Source organism: Oncorhynchus mykiss, chromosome 4 (assembly GCF_057628025.1).
Source record: "Oncorhynchus mykiss isolate SJ-2025 chromosome 4, ASM5762802v1, whole genome shotgun sequence".
Classification (NCBI taxonomy): domain Eukaryota; kingdom Metazoa; phylum Chordata; class Actinopteri; order Salmoniformes; family Salmonidae; genus Oncorhynchus; species Oncorhynchus mykiss.
Genome location: NC_143025.1, coordinates 94,388,851 through 94,408,235, shown reverse-complemented (window position 1 = coordinate 94,408,235; position 19,385 = coordinate 94,388,851). Strand labels below are relative to the sequence as shown.

Below are 19,385 nucleotides of genomic sequence, written 5' to 3'. Positions count from 1 at the left end.
AGGGTTATCCAGATCGGCTTATGTCTCGTTATCACTTGACTTTCCCCCTACAATTGTAAAGGACTTAGATAAGATTCTTTATCATTTGATTTGGAGGAACAAGCCTCACTATCTACGGAAAGATATTCTCAGTAATACCCAAGAACAAGGAGGTCTTGAGGTTTTAGATTTCAATACTCTAAATAATACTTTTATAATGAATTGGATTCTGAAGTATGTTAAGAACCAGAACAGTATCTGGAATGTCTTATCCTGAGTATTTATTTGACTCTGTTGGTGGTTTAGAATTTCTGCTTCGGGGGTAATTTTGATGTCGATAAAATCCCAGTAAAATTGGCCAAATACCATAAGCAGGCAATTTTAGCTTGGATGTTAGCGTATAAACCCGATGTTTCCCCTCACAGATACTTTCTATGGCACAACAAAGATATACGATTTAAAAATAAGTATCTGGTTTGAGAATTAAATGATTTTAGTTGGTCAGTGACTGAATGAGGATGGATATCAACTCTCACATGGGGAATTTCTTGATCAATTTAGAATTCCAATAACCCCCAAAAGAATATTCAATTGTTTTTGATGCGATTCCAAGGGGGATTGCATATATTTTTTAATTCCTCTGTGGTTGATGTAAGTAACAGATTTACATGAAAATATATTAATATTCACATCCTCAAAGATAAATGTAGTAATAAACAGATGAGTAATATTGTTTGTGATACTACATTTCCATCAGAAAGATGTTTTTGGTTCAATATATACAATGGAGGAGGGCATGGACAATGGCTAACACATATTGTAACAGTAACAAGGTAAAGGAACTTCCCATGGTAACAAGGTAAAGGAACTTTCCATGGTAACAAGGTAAAGGAACTTTCCATGGTAACAAGGTAAAGGAACTTTCCATGGTAACAAGGTAAAGGAACTTTCCACGGTAACAAGGTAAAGGAACTTTCCACGGTAACAAGGTAAAGGAACTTTCCATGGTAACAAGGTAAAGGAACTTTCCATGGTAACAAGGTAAAGGAACTTTCCACGGTAACAAGGTAAAGGAACTTTCCACGGTAACAAGGTAAAGGAACTTTCCATGGTAACAAGGTAAAGGAACTTTCCACGGTAACAAGGTAAAGGAACTTTCCACGGTAACAAGGTAAAGGAACTTTCCATGGTAACAAGGTAAAGGAACTTTCCACGGTAACAAGGTAAAGGAACTTTCCATGGTAACAAGGTAAAGGAACTTTCCACGGTAACAAGGTAAAGGAACTTTCTATGGTAACAAGGTAAAGGAACTTTCCACGGTAACAAGGTAAAGGAACTTTCTATGGTAACAAGGTAAAGGAACTTTCCATGGTAACAAGGTAAAGGAACTTTCCATGGTAACAAGGTAAAGGAACTTTCCTTGGTAACAAGGTAAGGGAAGCCTAAATTAAAATGTTACATAGAATTAAGAGACAGGAATGATAAACATGTTTTGTAAAGATTCAAGCTGAATATTGAATATATCTGTGATTTATATGGAATGGAGAAGGAGACCATTTTTATTTTCTTTTTAACCTGTTTTTATAGTAGAGTTTTTGGGATTGATATACAGAACTTTGTTACAAAGAAAACAGGACCGGTTGTACAATGTAACGGTTTTAATATGATTTATTTCAGAACTTCTGACATCGATAAAGATGTAGTATATTTAATTAAACTGCTAATGATATCAGGTACATTTCATATTTGCAAATTGTCTAATTCAAAACCTAACTTTCTTCACTTTATAAATGAATTTAAACAATATGGCAACACTTTAACCTACATGAAAAACAAAAAGGCAATTAAAACTTGTATTATTAATGAATATGATTTGTTTGTTTAGGATTCCTGTCAATGTAAAGAGTTTGTATGTATGCTTGTTTGCATGTGATTATTCCTCTTTTGTTGGTAGCCTATTTGCTCATAAAAACAAATACAAAATAACATCGCCTACAAGTGTGATCTGGGATTTCTATTGAAGAGTCTATCTTTATAATGTCCTGTCTTTGTCCGGAGCATATTCATTCATAATTATGGGGCCGCTGCGGTAGAGTGACATTTTCGGGAGGAGTTCCCGAAATACAGCGACCCTATTGGTCCCAGCCTACACAGGCAGTCTTCCGGTAGCGTGATCTGTGTTCGAAGCGTAAGGGGACACACACTTGCTACCAGCACGGAGACGGAGCTGACGCCCCTGCGACGAAAATGACAACGGTAAGGCTGCGCTGTTTGTTATGTTGTCTAGCGTGGGTTAATATGGTCTTGACGTTGCCCTAAAACTACCCTTGAGTCATGTACTTTAACATGCTGACAGGCTCGCTCTCGGTTGGTGCTTGTTGCTAACTAAATAACTACTTGAAGGTTGTGCCCCGTAGCAGGCTTGCTGTGTGCTTTCATTTACGAAATGATCGAGCTCTGTCGAGGGAGACACTGTTGTTTTTATTAATTTTTTTACATATTGTGTATATATATATTTATTCTGAACACTTCCGTTTGTTGTCCAATTCTTGCATATGTTTTTTCTTCTTCAAAATACTGATTTATGTTCACTTAGCTGGACAGGCAAACGCCGCCGAGTACTACACTGTAAACCAATCAAAACTCGTACTATCCATGGTATTTTCTCTGCTGATCACGTCTGCCAATCAGGTTGTCCGTGTCTAAGTAGACAGCTGGTGACCTATCCAAAGAGTAGTGTTCGGCTCATTTTACTGACTCGGATCTTTTCGACTCATTAAATATATGTAAAAAAAATGTTATTTTAAAATTCAACTAGGCAAGTCCGTTAAGAATAATTTATTATTTACAATGACGGCCTACCCCAGCCAAACCAGGACTACGCTGGGCCAATTGTGCACTGCGCTATGGGAGTTCCAAACACGGCTGGATGTGATACAGCCTGGATACGAACCAGGGACTGTAGTGACGCCTCTTGCACTGAGATGCAGTGCCTTAGACCGCTGTGCCATACTGCCATGGACCTCCAGGGTAACAGGAAGCTACGTGACTGTTCACTACACCACAGAGGACTGGACCTCCAGGGTAACAGGAAGCTACGTGACTGTTCACTACACCACAGAGGAGTGGATCTCCAGGGTAACAGGAAGCTACGTGACTGTTCACTACACCACAGAGGAGTGGACCTCCAGGGTAACAGGAAGCTACGTGACTGTTCACTACACCAGACGGATGGACCTCCAGGGTAACAGGAAGCTACGTGACTGTGACTGCTCACTACACCACAGACGGGTAGACCTCCAGGGTAACAGGAAGCTACGTGACTGTTCACCACACCACAGACGGGTGGACCTCCAGGGTAACAGGAAGCTACGTGACTGTTCACCACACCACAGACGGGTGGACCTCCAGGGTAACAGGAAGCTACGTGACTGTTCACTACACCAGACGGGTAGACCTCCAGGGTAACAGGAAGCTACGTGACTGTTCACTACACCAGACGGGTGGACCTCCAGGGTAACAGGAAGCTACGTGACTGTGACTGTTCACTACACCACAGACGGGTAGACCTCCAGGGTAACAGGAAGCTACGTGACTGTTCACTACACCACAGAGGAGTGGACCTCCAGGGTAACAGGAAGCTACGTGACTGTTCACTACACCAGACGGGTGGACCTCCAGGGTAACAGGAAGCTACGTGACTGTTCACTACACCACAGACGGGTGGACCTCCAGGGTAACAGGAAGCTACGTGACTGTTCACCACACCACAGACGGGTGGACCTCCAGGGTAACAGGAAGCTACGTGACTGTTCACTACACCACAGAGGAGTGGACCTCCAGGGTAACAGGAAGCTACGTGACTGTTCAATACACCACAGAGGAGTGGACCTCCAGGGTAACAGAAAGCTACGTGACTGTTCAATACACCACAGAGGAGTGGACCTCCAGGGTAACAGGAAGCTACGTGACTTTGACTGTTCACTATACCACAGACGGGTAGACCTCCAGGGTAACAGAAAGCTACGTGACTGTTCAATACACCACAGAGGAGTGGACCTCCAGGGTAACAGGAAGCTACGTGACTGTGACTGTTCACTACACCAGACGGGTGGGAGATGTGAAGTCCGGTGCTACAGACACACCCCCTCTATGAGAGTCACACAGACACGTCCCCTCTATGAGAGTCACACGGGCACAACTCTGGCGCAGGTACGGCTGGGAGCAGTAGCAGAGTGGAAGCTAGAGAAGCCCAATAGAGAGATCCCAACCACCAGATAATGCCAAGAACTAAGTAAATGCAGTGGTAGAAGCTGGACTGGGGCCACAGATATCTTGCTTTGCACATGTGATTAATTTAGCATCTCAAAGGGGGATCTCAGGGAAGCAGATGGACCGTCTCCTTGGGAGGGTCAGGAAGGTTGGTTCCCTTTTTCCACCGACGCACAGCCGCTCATGTGCTTAAGACCAAGCAAGAAATGTTCCAGCTACCGACCCACAAGCTCATACACCATGTCACAACAAGATGGCGCTGCAACGTGTCGTTAGTGGAGTTCCATCTTGAGCAGCAGGCAGCAGAATACTGTCAGACAGACCCTGAAAACATAAAGACCTCGTCACCTTGTCTGATGATGACGTGAAAGTGACAGAGGAGGTTCTCCAGGTGCTCAAACCTTTCAAAACGGTTACAACCTCATTGAGCACTGAAACTGCACCGTCTGTGTCCGTGATCCTACCTCTGAAAACAAGGATTCTACTATCCATGGCCCCAAATGGGGAAGACGTCACCATCACAGGTATGTCAAGTCTGCCATTAGAGAGGACCTGAACCCCAGATACCCCCCTAATATACAGGACCACCTTCATAGATGTCCACGCCTAGGTCTAGCTTCATAGACAGTCCCCGCCTGTTCAAGGCCCCGCCCTACACCAGAGGACAGTGATCTCACCACTGTTCAAGGCCCCGCCCTACACCAGAGGACAGTGATCTCACCACTGTTCAAGGCCCCTGCCCTACACCAGAGGACAGTGTTCTCACCACTGTTCAAGGCCCCTGCCCTACACCAGAGGACAGTGATCTCACCACTGTTCAAGGCCCCGCCCTACACCAGAGGACAGTGTTCTCACCACTGTTCAAGGCCCCGCCCTACACCAGAGGACAGTGATCTCACCACTGTTCAAGGCCCCGCCCTACACCAGAGGACAGTGATCTCACCACTGTTCAAGGCCCCTGCCCTACACCAGAGGACAGTGATCTCACCACTGTTCAAGGCCCCGCCCTACACCAGAGGACAGTGATCTCACCACTGTTCAAGGCCCCGCCCTACACCAGAGGACAGTGTTCTCACCACTGTTCAAGGCCCCGCCCTACACCAGAGGACAGTGATCTCACCACTGTTCAAGGCCCCGCCCTACACCAGAGGACAGTGATCTCACCACTGAAGAGGTTAAAAGAGAATGACTTTAATTATACATATAATGCAGTCTAATCTTAGTCTATGCTATTGCTATTAGAATCATTAGAATCATCCATTTGTTTTATTAAATGTTATTGACACAATTATAGTTTTATTAAACTCATTATTTATTTTCATATTTCATAGATTAAGTCATTACCCATGACCACTATAGTATTGGTTTATCATTCTCTATACCTTATAGTCCAATACATTACCCATGACCACTATAGTATTGGTTTATCATTCTCTATACCTTATAGTCCAATACATTACCCATGACCACTATAGTATTGGTTTATCATTCTCTATACCTTATAGTCCAATACATTACCCATGACCACTATGGTATTGGTTTATCATTCTCTATACCTTATAGTCCAATACATTACCCATGACCACTATAGTATTGGTTTATCATTCTCTATACCTTATAGTCCAATACATTACCCATGACCACTATAGTATTGGTTTATCATTCTCTATACCTTATAGTCCAATACATTACCCATGACCACTATAGTATTGGTTTATCATTCTCTATACCTTATAGTCCAATACATTACCCATGACCACTATAGTATTGGTTTATCATTCTCTATACCTTATAGTCCAATACATTACCCATGACCACTATAGTATTGGTTTATCATTCTCTATACCTTATAGTCCAATACATTACCCATGACCACTATAGTATTGGTTTATCATTCTCTATACCTTATAGTCCAATACATTACCCATGACCACCATAGTATTGGTTTATCATTCTCTATACCTTATAGTCCAATACATTACCCATGACCACTATAGTATTGGTTTATCATTCTCTATACCTTATAGTCCAATACATTACCCATGACCACTATGGTATTGGTTTATCATTCTCTATACCTTATAGTCCAATACATTACCCATGACCACTATGGTATTGGTTTATCATTCTCTATACCTTATAGTCCAATACATTACCCATGACCACCATGGTATTGGTTTATCATTCTCTATACCTTATAGTCCAATACATTACCCATGACCACTATAGTATTGGTTTATCATTCTCTATACCTTATAGTCCAATACATTACCCATGACCACTATGGTATTGGTTTATCATTCTCTATACCTTATAGTCCAATACATTACCCATGACCACCATGGTATTGGTTTATCATTCTCTATACCTTATAGTCCAATACATTATCCATGACCACCATGGTATTGGTTTATCATTCTCTATACCTTATAGTCCAATACATTACCCATGACCACCATGGTATTGGTTTATCATTCTCTATACCTTATAGTCCAATACATTACCCATGACCACTATGGTATTGGTTTATCATTCTCTATACCTTATAGTCCAATACATTACCCATGACCACTATAGTATTGGTTTATCATTCTCTATACCTTATAGTCCAATACATTATCCATGACCACTATGGTATTGGTTTATCATTCTCTATACCTTATAGTCCAATACATTACCCATGACCACTATAGTATTGGTTTATCATTCTCTATACCTTATAGTCCAATACATTACCCATGACCACTATAGTATTGGTTTATCATTCTCTATACCTTATAGTCCAATACATTATCCATGACCACTATAGTATTGGTTTATCATTCTCTATACCTTATAGTCCAATACATTACCCATGACCACTATGGTATTGGTTTATCATTCTCTATACCTTATAGTCCAATACATTACCCATGACCACTATAGTATTGGTTTATCATTCTCTATACCTTATAGTCCAATACATTACCCATGACCACTATGGTATTGGTTTATCATTCTCTATACCTTATAGTCCAATACATTACCCATGACCACTATAGTATTGGTTTATCATTCTCTATACCTTATAGTCCAATACATTACCCATGACCACTATGGTATTGGTTTATCATTCTCTATACCTTATAGTCCAATACATTACCCATGACCACTATGTTATTGGTTTATCATTCTCTATACCTTATAGTCCAATACATTATCCATGACCACTATGGTATTGGTTTATCATTCTCTATACCTTATAGTCCAATACATTACCCATGACCACTATAGTATTGGTTTATCATTCTCTATACCTTATAGTCCAATACATTATCCATGACCACTATAGTATTGGTTTATCATTCTCTATACCTTATAGTCCAATACATTACCCATGACCACCATGGTATTGGTTCATCATTCTCTATACCTTATAGTCCAATACATTACCCATGACCACTATGGTATTGGTTTATCATTCTCTATACCTTATAGTCCAATACATTACCCATGACCACCATGGTATTGGTCAGCTGCTATTGGAGAATTCTTCTGGTTTAGAAATCAAACTCTTATTCAGAACACATTGTACAACAGTTTAGTTTTTTTAAAGATTGTTTTGCAAGGTATGCCATATGTGTAGGCTGTGTAGGCCATATGTGTAGGCTGTGTAGGCCATATGTATGATTATAATTAAGCAATACGTCCCGAGGAGGTGTGGTATATGGCTAATATACCACGGCTAAGGGCTGTTCTTATGCACTACGCAAAGCGGAGTGCCTGGATACAGCCCTTAGTAGTCGTATATTGGCCATATATCACAAACCCCAAAGGTGCCTTATTGGTATTATAAACTGGTTACCAACGTAATTAGACCAGTAAAAATAAATGTTTTGTCATACCCGTGGTATATGGTCTGATATACCACGGCTGTCAGCCAATCAGCATTTAGGGCCCCGAACCACCCAGTTTGTAGTGTTTCTATAAACCTGCAGCTAGGTACTTGAAGTGAGACCTATAATCATGACAAAACACGACAATAACTTTAGTTCACTGACAGAGATATATGTGTATATATATAACTAATGAAATGGACATTTGCATTAGCTAGCTAGGTTAAATGGTCAAACGATCGGTTCGTATTTGCTGCGTATTTAAAAGCTCAAACAGATATGTACAGTGCCTTGCGAAAGTATTCGGCCCCCTTGAACTTTGCGACCTTTTGCCACATTTCAGGCTTCAAACATAAAGATATAAAACTGTAATTTTTTTGTGAAGAATCAACAAGTGGGACACAATCATGAAGTGGAATGACATTTATTGGATATTTCAAACTTTTTTAACAAATCAAAAACTGAAAAATTGGGCGTGCAAAATTATTCAGCCCCTTTACTTTCAGTGCAGCAAACTCTCTCCAGAAGTTCAGTGAGGATCTCTGAATGATCCAATGTTGACCTAAATGACTAATGATGATAAATACAATCCACCTGTGTGTAATCAAGTCTCCGTATAAATGCACCTGCACTGTGATAGTCTCAGAGGTCCTTTAAAAGTGCAGAGAGCATCATGAAGAACAAGGAACACACCAGGCAGGTCCGAGATACTGTTGTGAAGAAGTTTAAAGCCAGATTTGGATACAAACAGATTTCCCAAGCTTTAAACATCCCAAGGAGCACTGTGCAAGCGATAATATTGAAATGGAAGGAGTATCAGACCACTGCAAATCTACCAAGACCTGGCCGTCCCTCTAAACTTTCAGCTCATACAAGGAGAAGACTGATCAGAGATGCAGCCAAGAGGCCCATGATCACTCTGGATTAACTGCAGAGATCTACAGCTGAGGTGGGAGACTCTGTCCATAGGACAACAATCAGTCGTATATTGCACAAAAAAAGCCATTTCTTAAAGATATCCATAAAAAGTGTTGTTTAAAGTTTGCCACAAGCCACCTGGGAGACACACCAAACATGTGGAAGAAGGTGCTCTGGTCAGATGAAACCAAAATTGAACTTTTTGGCAACAATGCAAAACGTTATGTTTGGCGTAAAAGAAACACAGCTGAACACACCATCCCCACTGTCAAACATGGTGGTGGTGGCAGCATCATGGTTTGGGCCTGCTTTTCTTCAGCAGGGACAGTGAAGATGGTTAAAATTGATGGGAAGGTGGATGGAGCCAAATACAGGACCATTCTGGAAGAGAACCTGATGGAGTCTGCAAAAGACCTGAGACTGGGACGGAGATTTGTCTTCCAACAAGACAATGATCCAAAACATAAAGCAAAATCTACAATGGAATGGTTCAAAAATAAACATATCCAGGTGTTAGAATGGCCAAGTCAAAGTCCAGACCTGAATCCAATCGAGAATCTGTGGAAAGAACTGAACTGCTGCTCACAAATGCTCTCCATCCAACCTCACTGAGCTCGAGCTGTTTTGCAAGGAGGAATGGGAAAAAAATTCAGTCTCTCGATGTGCAAAACTGATAGAGACATACCCCAAGCGACTTACAGCTGTAATCGCAGCAAAAGGTGGCGCTACAAAGTATTAACTCAAGGGGGCTGAATAATTTTGCGCGCCCAATTTTTCAGTTTTTGATTTGTTAAAAAAGTTTGAAATATCCAATAAATGTCGTTCCACTTCATGATTGTGTCCCACTTGTTGTTGATTCTTCACAAAAAAATACAGTTTTATATCTTTATGTTTGAAGCCTGAAATGTGGCAAAAGGTCGCAAAGTTCAAGGGGGCCGAATACTTTCGCAAGGCACTGTATCTGATATCAGTCTGGGAGCTAGCTAGCTAGCTAGCTATGTTCATCAGACATCACGGTTTCACAACAGGCTGTTTGCATAGAAGCAGGCCATTGGCTGCCTCCATCACCAGGGAGTGTTGATTCGGTTCCAAGTTTAGCAGTTCAGCCAATTGTTGAAATGTACTTTTTTTTTATGTCAAAATGTGCAGTAATTGAAGGTGCCAACAAACGTTATAGTCATGAAAAAATAATATTTAAAAAATAATATTTTACTGTCATATATATTTTTTTAAATCAGCTCCTCCCTCGATGGGGATCGATCAACTTCACGTTATTGGGCTTGGGCTCACCCACCTATTGGTTGTTAATAAAGCCTGTTAATGCTAGCCTATTTGTTGTTGCCACGGAGTGTTCAATGTCCACAGTCCAAGGCTGGCTCGCTATCAGGTCGACTAGGCAGTTGTGGCCCCGTTCAAACACTTAGGAAATCCTTCCTTTTTGAAGTAATGACTAGTATCTGAAGAATGTAGCGACCTTAAAGGAGAAGTTTGATTTCTTACAACCAAACCTCTATTTTTATGAAAATTACATGTTATGGAAGGCTCCAGACACCATTTTTGCGATTTCGCTTGTTTTTAAAGAACCCAAGAACTACTGACCTAGAGCTAGACCTAGAGCTAGACCTAGAGCTAGACCTAGAGCTAGACCTAGAGCTAGACCTAGAGCTAGAGCTAGACCTAGAGCTAGACCTAGAGCTAGACCTAGACCTAGAGCTAGACCTAGAGCTAGAGCTAGTCGCACAAAATGGAATATAACCATGTGAATAAAGTTCGGAATGACTCCATTGAATATGTACAACAAGGAAAAGTGTTGACAGTCGCTGGATCTGAGTGTTCTTTCCCAGGCTGTTTTCCTGAACAAGATGTCTTCATCCGGTTGTAATCGTGGCTTCAAATCAACACAGACCAGATATTACATTTCCACCATTTTGAATAGTGTTTCCTTGTTGCAGTGTGAGGATCCCTCTGGCTACAAGCAGGAGGATGAGTTTATGGACATCCTGGAGGAGAGGAGGAGGAGCAGTGACCTAGGCCATGCCCTCCGAACCTTTACCCCCTCCCCCTACAGGGGGGCCCCTCCTCTCTCCGCGGGCGCCCTCAACAGGACGGTTCTGGAATCACAGTACCTACGATACGTCACCAAGGAGGTACAGTGTGTGTGGGTGCTTGCATGCGAGCGAGAATCCTGAACGTTCCCTGATGTACACTCAACAGGGTCAACAGGACATTAGTCCAGTTCCTGCCCGACCACATTGCAGACACATGCAAGGCCTTACAATGGCTAGCCTTACAATAGGTGTTTAACATATCAGCTAGTCATATCAATCTAGCCAATCAAATACATTTTATTTGTCACATGCGCTGAATACAAGTGTAGACTTGACCGTGAAATTCTTCCTTACAAGCCTTTAACCAACAGTGCAGTTCAAGAAGAAGAAAATATATCACCAAGTAACACAATAATGAGGCTCTATACAGGGTATTACGGTACAGAGTCAATGAGGAGGCTATATACAGGGTATTACGGTACAGAGTCAATGTGGAGGCTATGTACAGGGTATTACGGTACAGAGTCAATGTGGAGGCTATATACAGGGTGTTACGGTACAGAGTCAATGTGGAGGTTATATACAGGGGGTACCGGTACAGAGTCAATGTGGAGGCTATATACAGGGTATTACGGTACAGAGTCAATGTGGAGGCTATGTACAGGGTATTACGGTACAGAGTCAATGTGGAGGCTATATACAGGGTATTACGGTACAGAGTCAATGTGGAGGCTATATACAGGGTGTTACGGTACAGAGTCAATGTGGAGGTTATATACAGGGGGTACCGGTACAGAGTCAATGTGGAGGCTATATACAGGGTATTACGGTACAGAGTCAATGTGGAGGTTATATACAGGGGGTACCGGTACAGAGTCAATGTGGAGGCTATATACAGGGTATTACGATACAGAGTCAATGTGGAGGCTATATACAGGGTATTACGGTACAGAGTCAATGTGGAGGCTATATACAGGGTATTACGGTACAGAGTCAATGTGGAGGCTATATACAGGGTATTACGGTACAGAGTCAATGTGGAGGCTATATACAGGGTATTACGGTACAGAGTCAATGTGGAGGCTATATACAGGGTATTACGATACAGAGTCAATGTGGAGGCTATATACAGGGTATTACGATACAGAGTCAATGTGGAGGCTATATACAGGGTATTACGGTACAGAGTCAATGTGGAGGCTATATACAGGGTATTACGGTACAGAGTCAATGTGGAGGCTATATACAGGGTATTACGGTACAGAGTCAATGTGGAGGCTATATACAGGGTATTACGGTACAGAGTCAATGTGGAGGCTCTATACAGGGTATTACGGTACAGAGTCAATGTGGAGGCTATATACAGGGTATTACGGTACAGAGTCAATGTGGAGGCTCTATACAGGGTATTACGGTACAGAGTCAATGTGGAGGCTATATACAGGGTGTTACGGTACAGAGCCAATGTGGAGGCTATATACAGGGTATTACGGTACAGAGTCAATGAGGAGGCTATATACAGGGGGTACCGGTACAGAGTCAATGTGGAGGCTATATACAGGGGGTAACGGTACAGAGTCAATGTGGAGGCTATATACAGGGGGTACCGGAACAGAGTCAATGTGGAGGTTATATACAGGGGGTACTGGTACAGAGTCAATGAGGAGGCTATATACAGGGGGTACCGGTACAGAGTCAGTGTGGAGGCTATATACAGGGGGTACCGATACAGAGTCAATGTGGAGGCTATATACAGGGGGTACCGGTACAGAGTTAATTTGGAGGCTATATACAGGGGGTACCGGTACAGAGTCAATGTGGAGGCTATATACAGGGTATTACGATACAGAGTCAATGTGGAGGCTATATACAGGGTATTACGATACAGAGTCAATGTGGAGGCTATATACAGGGTATTACGGTACAGAGTCAATGTGGAGGCTATATACAGGGTATTACGGTACAGAGTCAATGTGGAGGCTATATACAGGGTATTACGGTACAGAGTCAATGTGGAGGCTCTATACAGGGTATTATGGTACAGAGTCAATGTGGAGGCTATATACAGGGTGTTACGGTACAGAGCCAATGTGGAGGCTATATACAGGGTATTACGGTACAGAGTCAATGTGGAGGCTATATACAGGGTATTACGGTACAGAGTCAATGAGGAGGCTATATACGGGGGGTACCGGTACAGAGTCAATGTGGAGGCTATATACAGGGGGTAACGGTACAGAGTCAATGTGGAGGTTATATACAGGGGGTACCGGTACAGAGTCAGTGTGGAGGCTATATACAGGGGGTACCGATACAGAGTCAATGTGGAGGCTATATACAGGGGGTACCGGTACAGAGTCAATGTGGAGGCTATATACAGGGTATTACGGTACAGAGTCAATGTGGAGGCTATATACAGGGGGTACCGGTACAGAGTCAATGTGGAGGCTATATACAGGGTATTACGGTACAGAGTCAATGTGGAGGTTATATACAGGGTATTACGGTACAGAGTCAATGTGGAGGCTATATACAGGGGGTACTGGTACAGAGTCAATGAGGAGGCTATATACAGGGGGTACCGGTACAGAGTCAGTGTGGAGGCTATATACAGGGGGTACCGGTACAGAGTCAATGTGGAGGCTATATACAGGGTGTTACGGTACAGAGTCAATGTGGAGGCTATATACAGGGTATTACGGTACAGAGTCAATGTGGAGGCTATATACAGGGTATTACGGTACAGAGTCAATGAGGAGGCTATATACAGGGTATTACGGTACAGAGTCAATGTGGAGGCTATATACAGGGTATTACGGTACAGAGTCAATGTGGAGGTTATATACAGGGGGTACCGGTACAGAGTCAATATGGAGGCTATATACAGGGTATTACGGTACAGAGTCAATGTGGAGGTTATATACAGGGGGTACCGGTACAGAGTCAATATGGAGGCTATATACAGGGTATTACGGTACAGAGTCAATGTGGAGGCTATATACAGGGTATTACGGTACAGAGTCAATATGGAGGCTATATACAGGGAGTACCGGTACAGAGTCAATGTGGAGGCTATATACAGGGTATTACGGTACAGAGTCAGTGTGGAGGCTACATACGGGGCAGTGTGGAGGCTACATACGGGGGGTACCGGTACTGAGTCAATGTGCAGGGGTACAGGCTAGTTGAGGTAATCTTTACATGTAGGTGGGGGCGAAGTGACTATGCACAGATAATAAACAAACAGCGAGTAGCAGCAGTGTACAAGAGTGGAGGGGGTCAATGTAAATTGTCCGGTGGCGATTTTCTGATTTGTTCAGTGGTCTTATGACTTGGGGGTAGAAGCTGTTAAGGAGCCTCTTGGTCCTCGACTTGGCATTCCGGTACCGCTTGCCGTGTGGTAGCAGAGAAAACAGTCTAACTTTGGTGACTGGAGTCTCTGACAATTTTATGGGCTTTCCTCTGACACCACCTATTATATAGTTCCTGGATGGCAGGAAGCTTGGCCCCAGTGATGTCCTGGGCCGTTCGCACTACCCTCTGGTCAGATGCAGAGCAGTTCTCTGTACCTCTGTAGTGCATTGCGGTCGGAGGCCGAGCAGTTGCCATACCAGTTGGTGATGTAACCGGTCAGGATGCACGTTGGTGATGTGGACATCAAGGAACTTGAAACTCTCGACCCGCTCCACTACAGCCCCGTTGATGTTAATGGGGGCCTGTTTGGCCCGCCTTTTCCTGTAGTCCACGATCAGCTCCTTTTGTCTTGCTCACATTGCGGGAGAGGTTGTTGTCCTGACACCACACTGCCAGTTCTGACCTCCTCCCTATAGCCTGACTTGTCGGTGATCAGGCTGTTGTGTCGTCAGCAAACTTATGGTGTTGGAGTCGTGTTTGGCCACGCAGTCGTGGTTTAACAGGGAGTACCTGAGGGGACTGAGCACACACGCCTGAGGGGCCCCAGTGTTGAGGATCAGCGTCGCAAGACGTGTTGTTGCCTTTTCTTACCACCTGGGGGCGACCCGTCAGGAAGTCCAGGATCCAGTTGCAGAGGGAGGTGTTTAGTCCCAGAGTCCTTAGCTTAGTGATGAGTCGAGGGCACTATGGTGTTGAACGCTGAGCTGTAGTAAATTAATAGCATTCTGACATAGGTGTTCCTTTTGTCCAGGTGGGAAAGGGCAGTGTGGACTGCGATTGAGATTGCGTCATCTGTGGATCTGTTGGTGCGGTAGCGAATTGGAGTGGGTCTAGGGTGTTCGGAAGGATGCTCTTGATGTGAGCCATGACCAGCCTTTCAAAGCACTTCATGGCTACCGACGTTAGTTCCATGGGGCGTTAATCATTTTAGGCAGGTTACTTTCACTTCCTTGGTCACAGGGACTATGGTGGTGTGCTTGAAACATATAGGTATTACAGACTCGGTCAGGGAGAGGTTGAAAATGTCAGCGACGACACTTGACAGTTGGTCCGCGCATGCTTTGAGTACACGTCCTGGTAATCCGTCTGGCCCAGCGGCTTTGTGAATGTTGACCTATTTAAAGGTTTTGTTCACATCGGCTACCGAGAGCGTTCTCACACAGTCATCCAGAACAGCTGGTGCTCTCGTGCATGCCTCAGTGTTGCTTGCCTCGATGCGAGCATAAAAGGCATTTGGCTAGTCTGGTAGGCTTGCGTCATTGGGCAGCTCGCGTCTGGGTTTCCCTTTGTAGTCCGTTATAGTTTTTAAGCCCTGCCACATCTGACGAGCGTCAGAGCCGGTGTAGTAGGATTCAATCTTAATCCTGTATTGACACGTTGCTTGTTTGATGGTGCGCCTGAGGGCATAGTGGGATTTTTGTATTATTGTCCGGATTAGTCTCCCGCTCCTTGAGCTCTAGCCTTTAGCTCAATGCGGATGTTGCCTGTAATCCATGGCTTCTGTTTGGGATATGTATGCACAGTCACTGTGAGTTAGACGTTATCGATGCACTTAGTGATGAAGCCAATGACTGAGGTGGTGTGTTCCTCGATGCCATTGGATGAATCCCGGAACGTATTCCAGTCTGTGCTAGCAAAACAGTTCTGTAGTGTAGCATCCACGTCATCTGACCACTTCTGTATTTAGCGAGTCATGGGTACTTCCTGCTTTAGTATTTGCTTGTTACCTGTAATCAGGAGGATATAATTATGGTCAGATTTGCCAAATGGAGGGCGGGGGAGAGCTTTGTATGCATATCTGTGTGTGCAGTAAAGGTGGTCTAGGATTTGTTTTACTCCCTGGTTGCACATTTAAGTTTGCACTCCTAGTGGAGTGCTGCTTCTGGGTGAGCATTTTCTTATTTGCTTATGGCTAATAGAGTTGGTTGAGTGCGGTCTTAGTGCCAGCTTTGTTCTGTGGTGGTAAATAGACGGCTACAAATTATACAGATGAAAACTCTCTCGGTAGATAGTGTGGTCTACAGCTTATCATAAGGTACTCTATCTTATTCTAGGGACAATAAGGAGTCCTGCGTCTTTCAGCAGTATTTAGCACTAGCAGATGTTTATTTTGTGTCTTATCTGGTTGGCGGGAGAGTAGAGCATTGCAGTAGTCTAATCTTGACGCAACCAATGTAGTTGCAGGAACTCGACCTCTAACGCTCTGACCCTTGAACCCTGACCTCTCTGTGCAGGTGGCCATGGAGACTGGTGAGAGTGTGGATCTGGTGAGAGAGGAGGCGTCAGGGATACTGGATGAGATGTCTCAGAACCTCCAGCTGGGATTCATCAGACTGCTGGGGTTCACCCTCAGTAAAGTATTCAAGAGGCTCTTCAGCCACATCAACATCAACCAGGAAGGACTCAATAGGGTCAGAATACTGCTATTATAATACAAAGAATACTACTACTACTATAATACTACTAGTATAATACAAGTAGAATACTACCACTAGAATACTACTATTATAATTCAAATGTAATACTACTAATAGAATGCTGCTATTATTATTATAATAATAATAATAATACTAGTACTATTATAATACAAATAGAATACTAATAGAGTTCTACTACTACTAGAATACTACTATTCTAATAGATAGAATACTGCTATTATAATACTATATAATACAAATAGAACACTTCTACTAGAATACTGCTATTATAATACTACTTTGATCTAGCAACATTTAGTTTAATGGCCCAACACTAACCACTAGGCTACCTGCCGCCCCAACTAGAATACTACTACTAGAATACTACTGCTATACTGCTATTATAATCCAAATAGAATACTACTACTATACTGCTAATGTAATACTACTATAATACAAATATAATACTACTATAATACTGCTACTGTAATACTACTAATACAAATATAATACTACTATTATAATACAAATAGAATACTACTATAATACTGCTACTGTAATACTACTAATAATACAAATAGAATACTACTATAATAATACAAATAGAATACTACTACTGTAATACTACTGTAATACTACTATTATAATACAAATGGAATACTACTACTAGAATACTACTGTAATACACTGTTTTAAACAATAAGGCATGAGAACTCTGATTATCATGAATAACATTCTGTTTTTAGGCACAAAGTGAAGTGTGATTAATTCATTTCTACTTAGATGTATGTGTTGGGTACATGTTGTGTAATTTGTTAGATATTTCTTGTTAGATATTACTGCACTGTCGGAGCTAGAAACACAAGCATTTCGCTACACTCGCAATAACATGTTAATGTTAATTTTTTGTATCGTTTAATCGTTAAAAAAGATCCTAATTCAGATATGGTTCTGCTAGGGAACAAGGCAGTTCAGTCTACAGCAGTTCTACCTACCAGTCGTCATTAGTTGACATAGTCATTAAGCCCGCCTATTTCTACAACTTGTTTGTTTGAGAGCTCATGCTTTGGACTTGCAGAGCCATCCTTGTACATTGTTTTCCCTGTACTGCCACTGTAGCTCGCTTCCACCTGGCAGAGTTAGCATTTCATCAAATCAAAATCAAATGTATTTATATAGCCCTTCGTACATCAGTTGATATCTCAAAGTGCTGTACAGAAACCCAGCCTAAAACACCAAACAGCAAGCAATGCAGGTGTTGATGCAAGTTGGCTAGGAAAAACTCCCTAGAAAGGCCAGAATCTAGGAAGAAACCTAGAGAGGAACCAGGCTATGTGGGGTGGCCAGTCCTCTTCTGGCTGTGCCGGGTGGAGATTATAACAGAACATGGCCAAGATGTTCAAATGTTCATAGATGACCAGCATGGTCAAATAATAGGTCTGGGACAGGTAGCACGTCCGGTGAACAGGTCAGGATTCCATAGCCGCAGGCAGAACAGTTGAAACTGGAGCAGCAGCACGACCAGGTGGACTGGGGACAGCAAGGAGTCATCATGTCAGGTAGTCCTGAGGCATGGTCCTAGGGCTCAAGTCCTCCTCCTCCGAGAGAGAGATTTAGAGAGAGCACACTTAAATTCACACAGGACACCGGATAAGACAGGAGAAGTACTCCTGATATAACAAACTGACCCTATGCCCCCGACACAAACTACTGCAGTATAAATACTGGAGGCTGAGACAGGAGGGGTCAGGAGACACTGTGGCCCCATCCGAGGACAGGGCCAAACAGGCAAGATATAACCCCACCCACTTTGCCAAAGCACAGCCCCCACACCACTAGAGGGATACCTTCAACCACCAACTTACCATCCTGAGACAAGGCTGAGTATAGCCCACAAAGATCTCCGCCACAGCACAACCCAGACAGGATGACCACATCAGTGAATCAACCCACTCAGGTGACGCACCCCCTCCAGGGACAGCATGAGAGAGCCCCAGTAAGCCAGTGACTCAGCCCCTGTAATAGGGTTAGAGGCAGAGAATCCCAGTGGAAAGAGGGGAACCGGCCAGGCAGAGACAGCAAGGGTGGTTCGTTGCTCCAGAGCCTTTCCGTTCACCCTCCCACTCCTGGGCCAGACTACACTCAATCATATGACCCACTGAAGAAATGAGTCTTCAGTAGAGACTTAAAGGTTGAATCCGTGTCTGCGTCTCTCACATGGGTAGGCAGAACATTCCATAAAAATGGAGCTCTATAAGAGAAAACCCTTGAGGAACACCGAAATTTACAGTTGATTTGTCAGAGGACAAACCATTCATAGAGACAAACTGATATCTTTCCGACAGATAAGATCTGAACCAGGCCAGAACTTGTCCGTGTAGACCAATTTGGGTTTCCAATCTCTCCCAATCTCTCTATCACCTTGTCATTTAACTTCTTTAAAGTTCTGCCATACAGGACTT

General features: G+C 43.0%; 1 protein-coding gene across 7 annotated transcripts in view; it reads left to right on the top strand.

Moving 5' to 3' along the window:
* Window positions 1–2,040: 2,040 nt before the first annotated feature.
* gnpat2 (glyceronephosphate O-acyltransferase 2) overlaps window positions 2,041–19,385 on the top strand; it is a 42,177-nt gene continuing 24,832 nt past the window's right edge. For 2 of the 7 annotated variants that reach the window (XM_090233332.1, XM_090233330.1), the window contains exons 1-3: window positions 2,152–2,235; window positions 10,997–11,191; window positions 16,741–16,917. Coding sequence is in view for 2 of the 7 variants with exons in the window: in XM_036976432.2 (XP_036832327.2) it covers window positions 2,227–2,235; window positions 10,997–11,191; window positions 16,741–16,917 (381 nt within the window). In the remaining 5 variants the exon portion in view is untranslated. Of the gene's footprint in view, window positions 2,236–10,996; window positions 11,192–16,740; window positions 16,918–19,385 lie in introns of all 7 variants that reach the window. The other 5 variants (XM_036976432.2, XM_036976434.2, XM_090233329.1 and 2 more) reach the window with 5 other exon arrangements.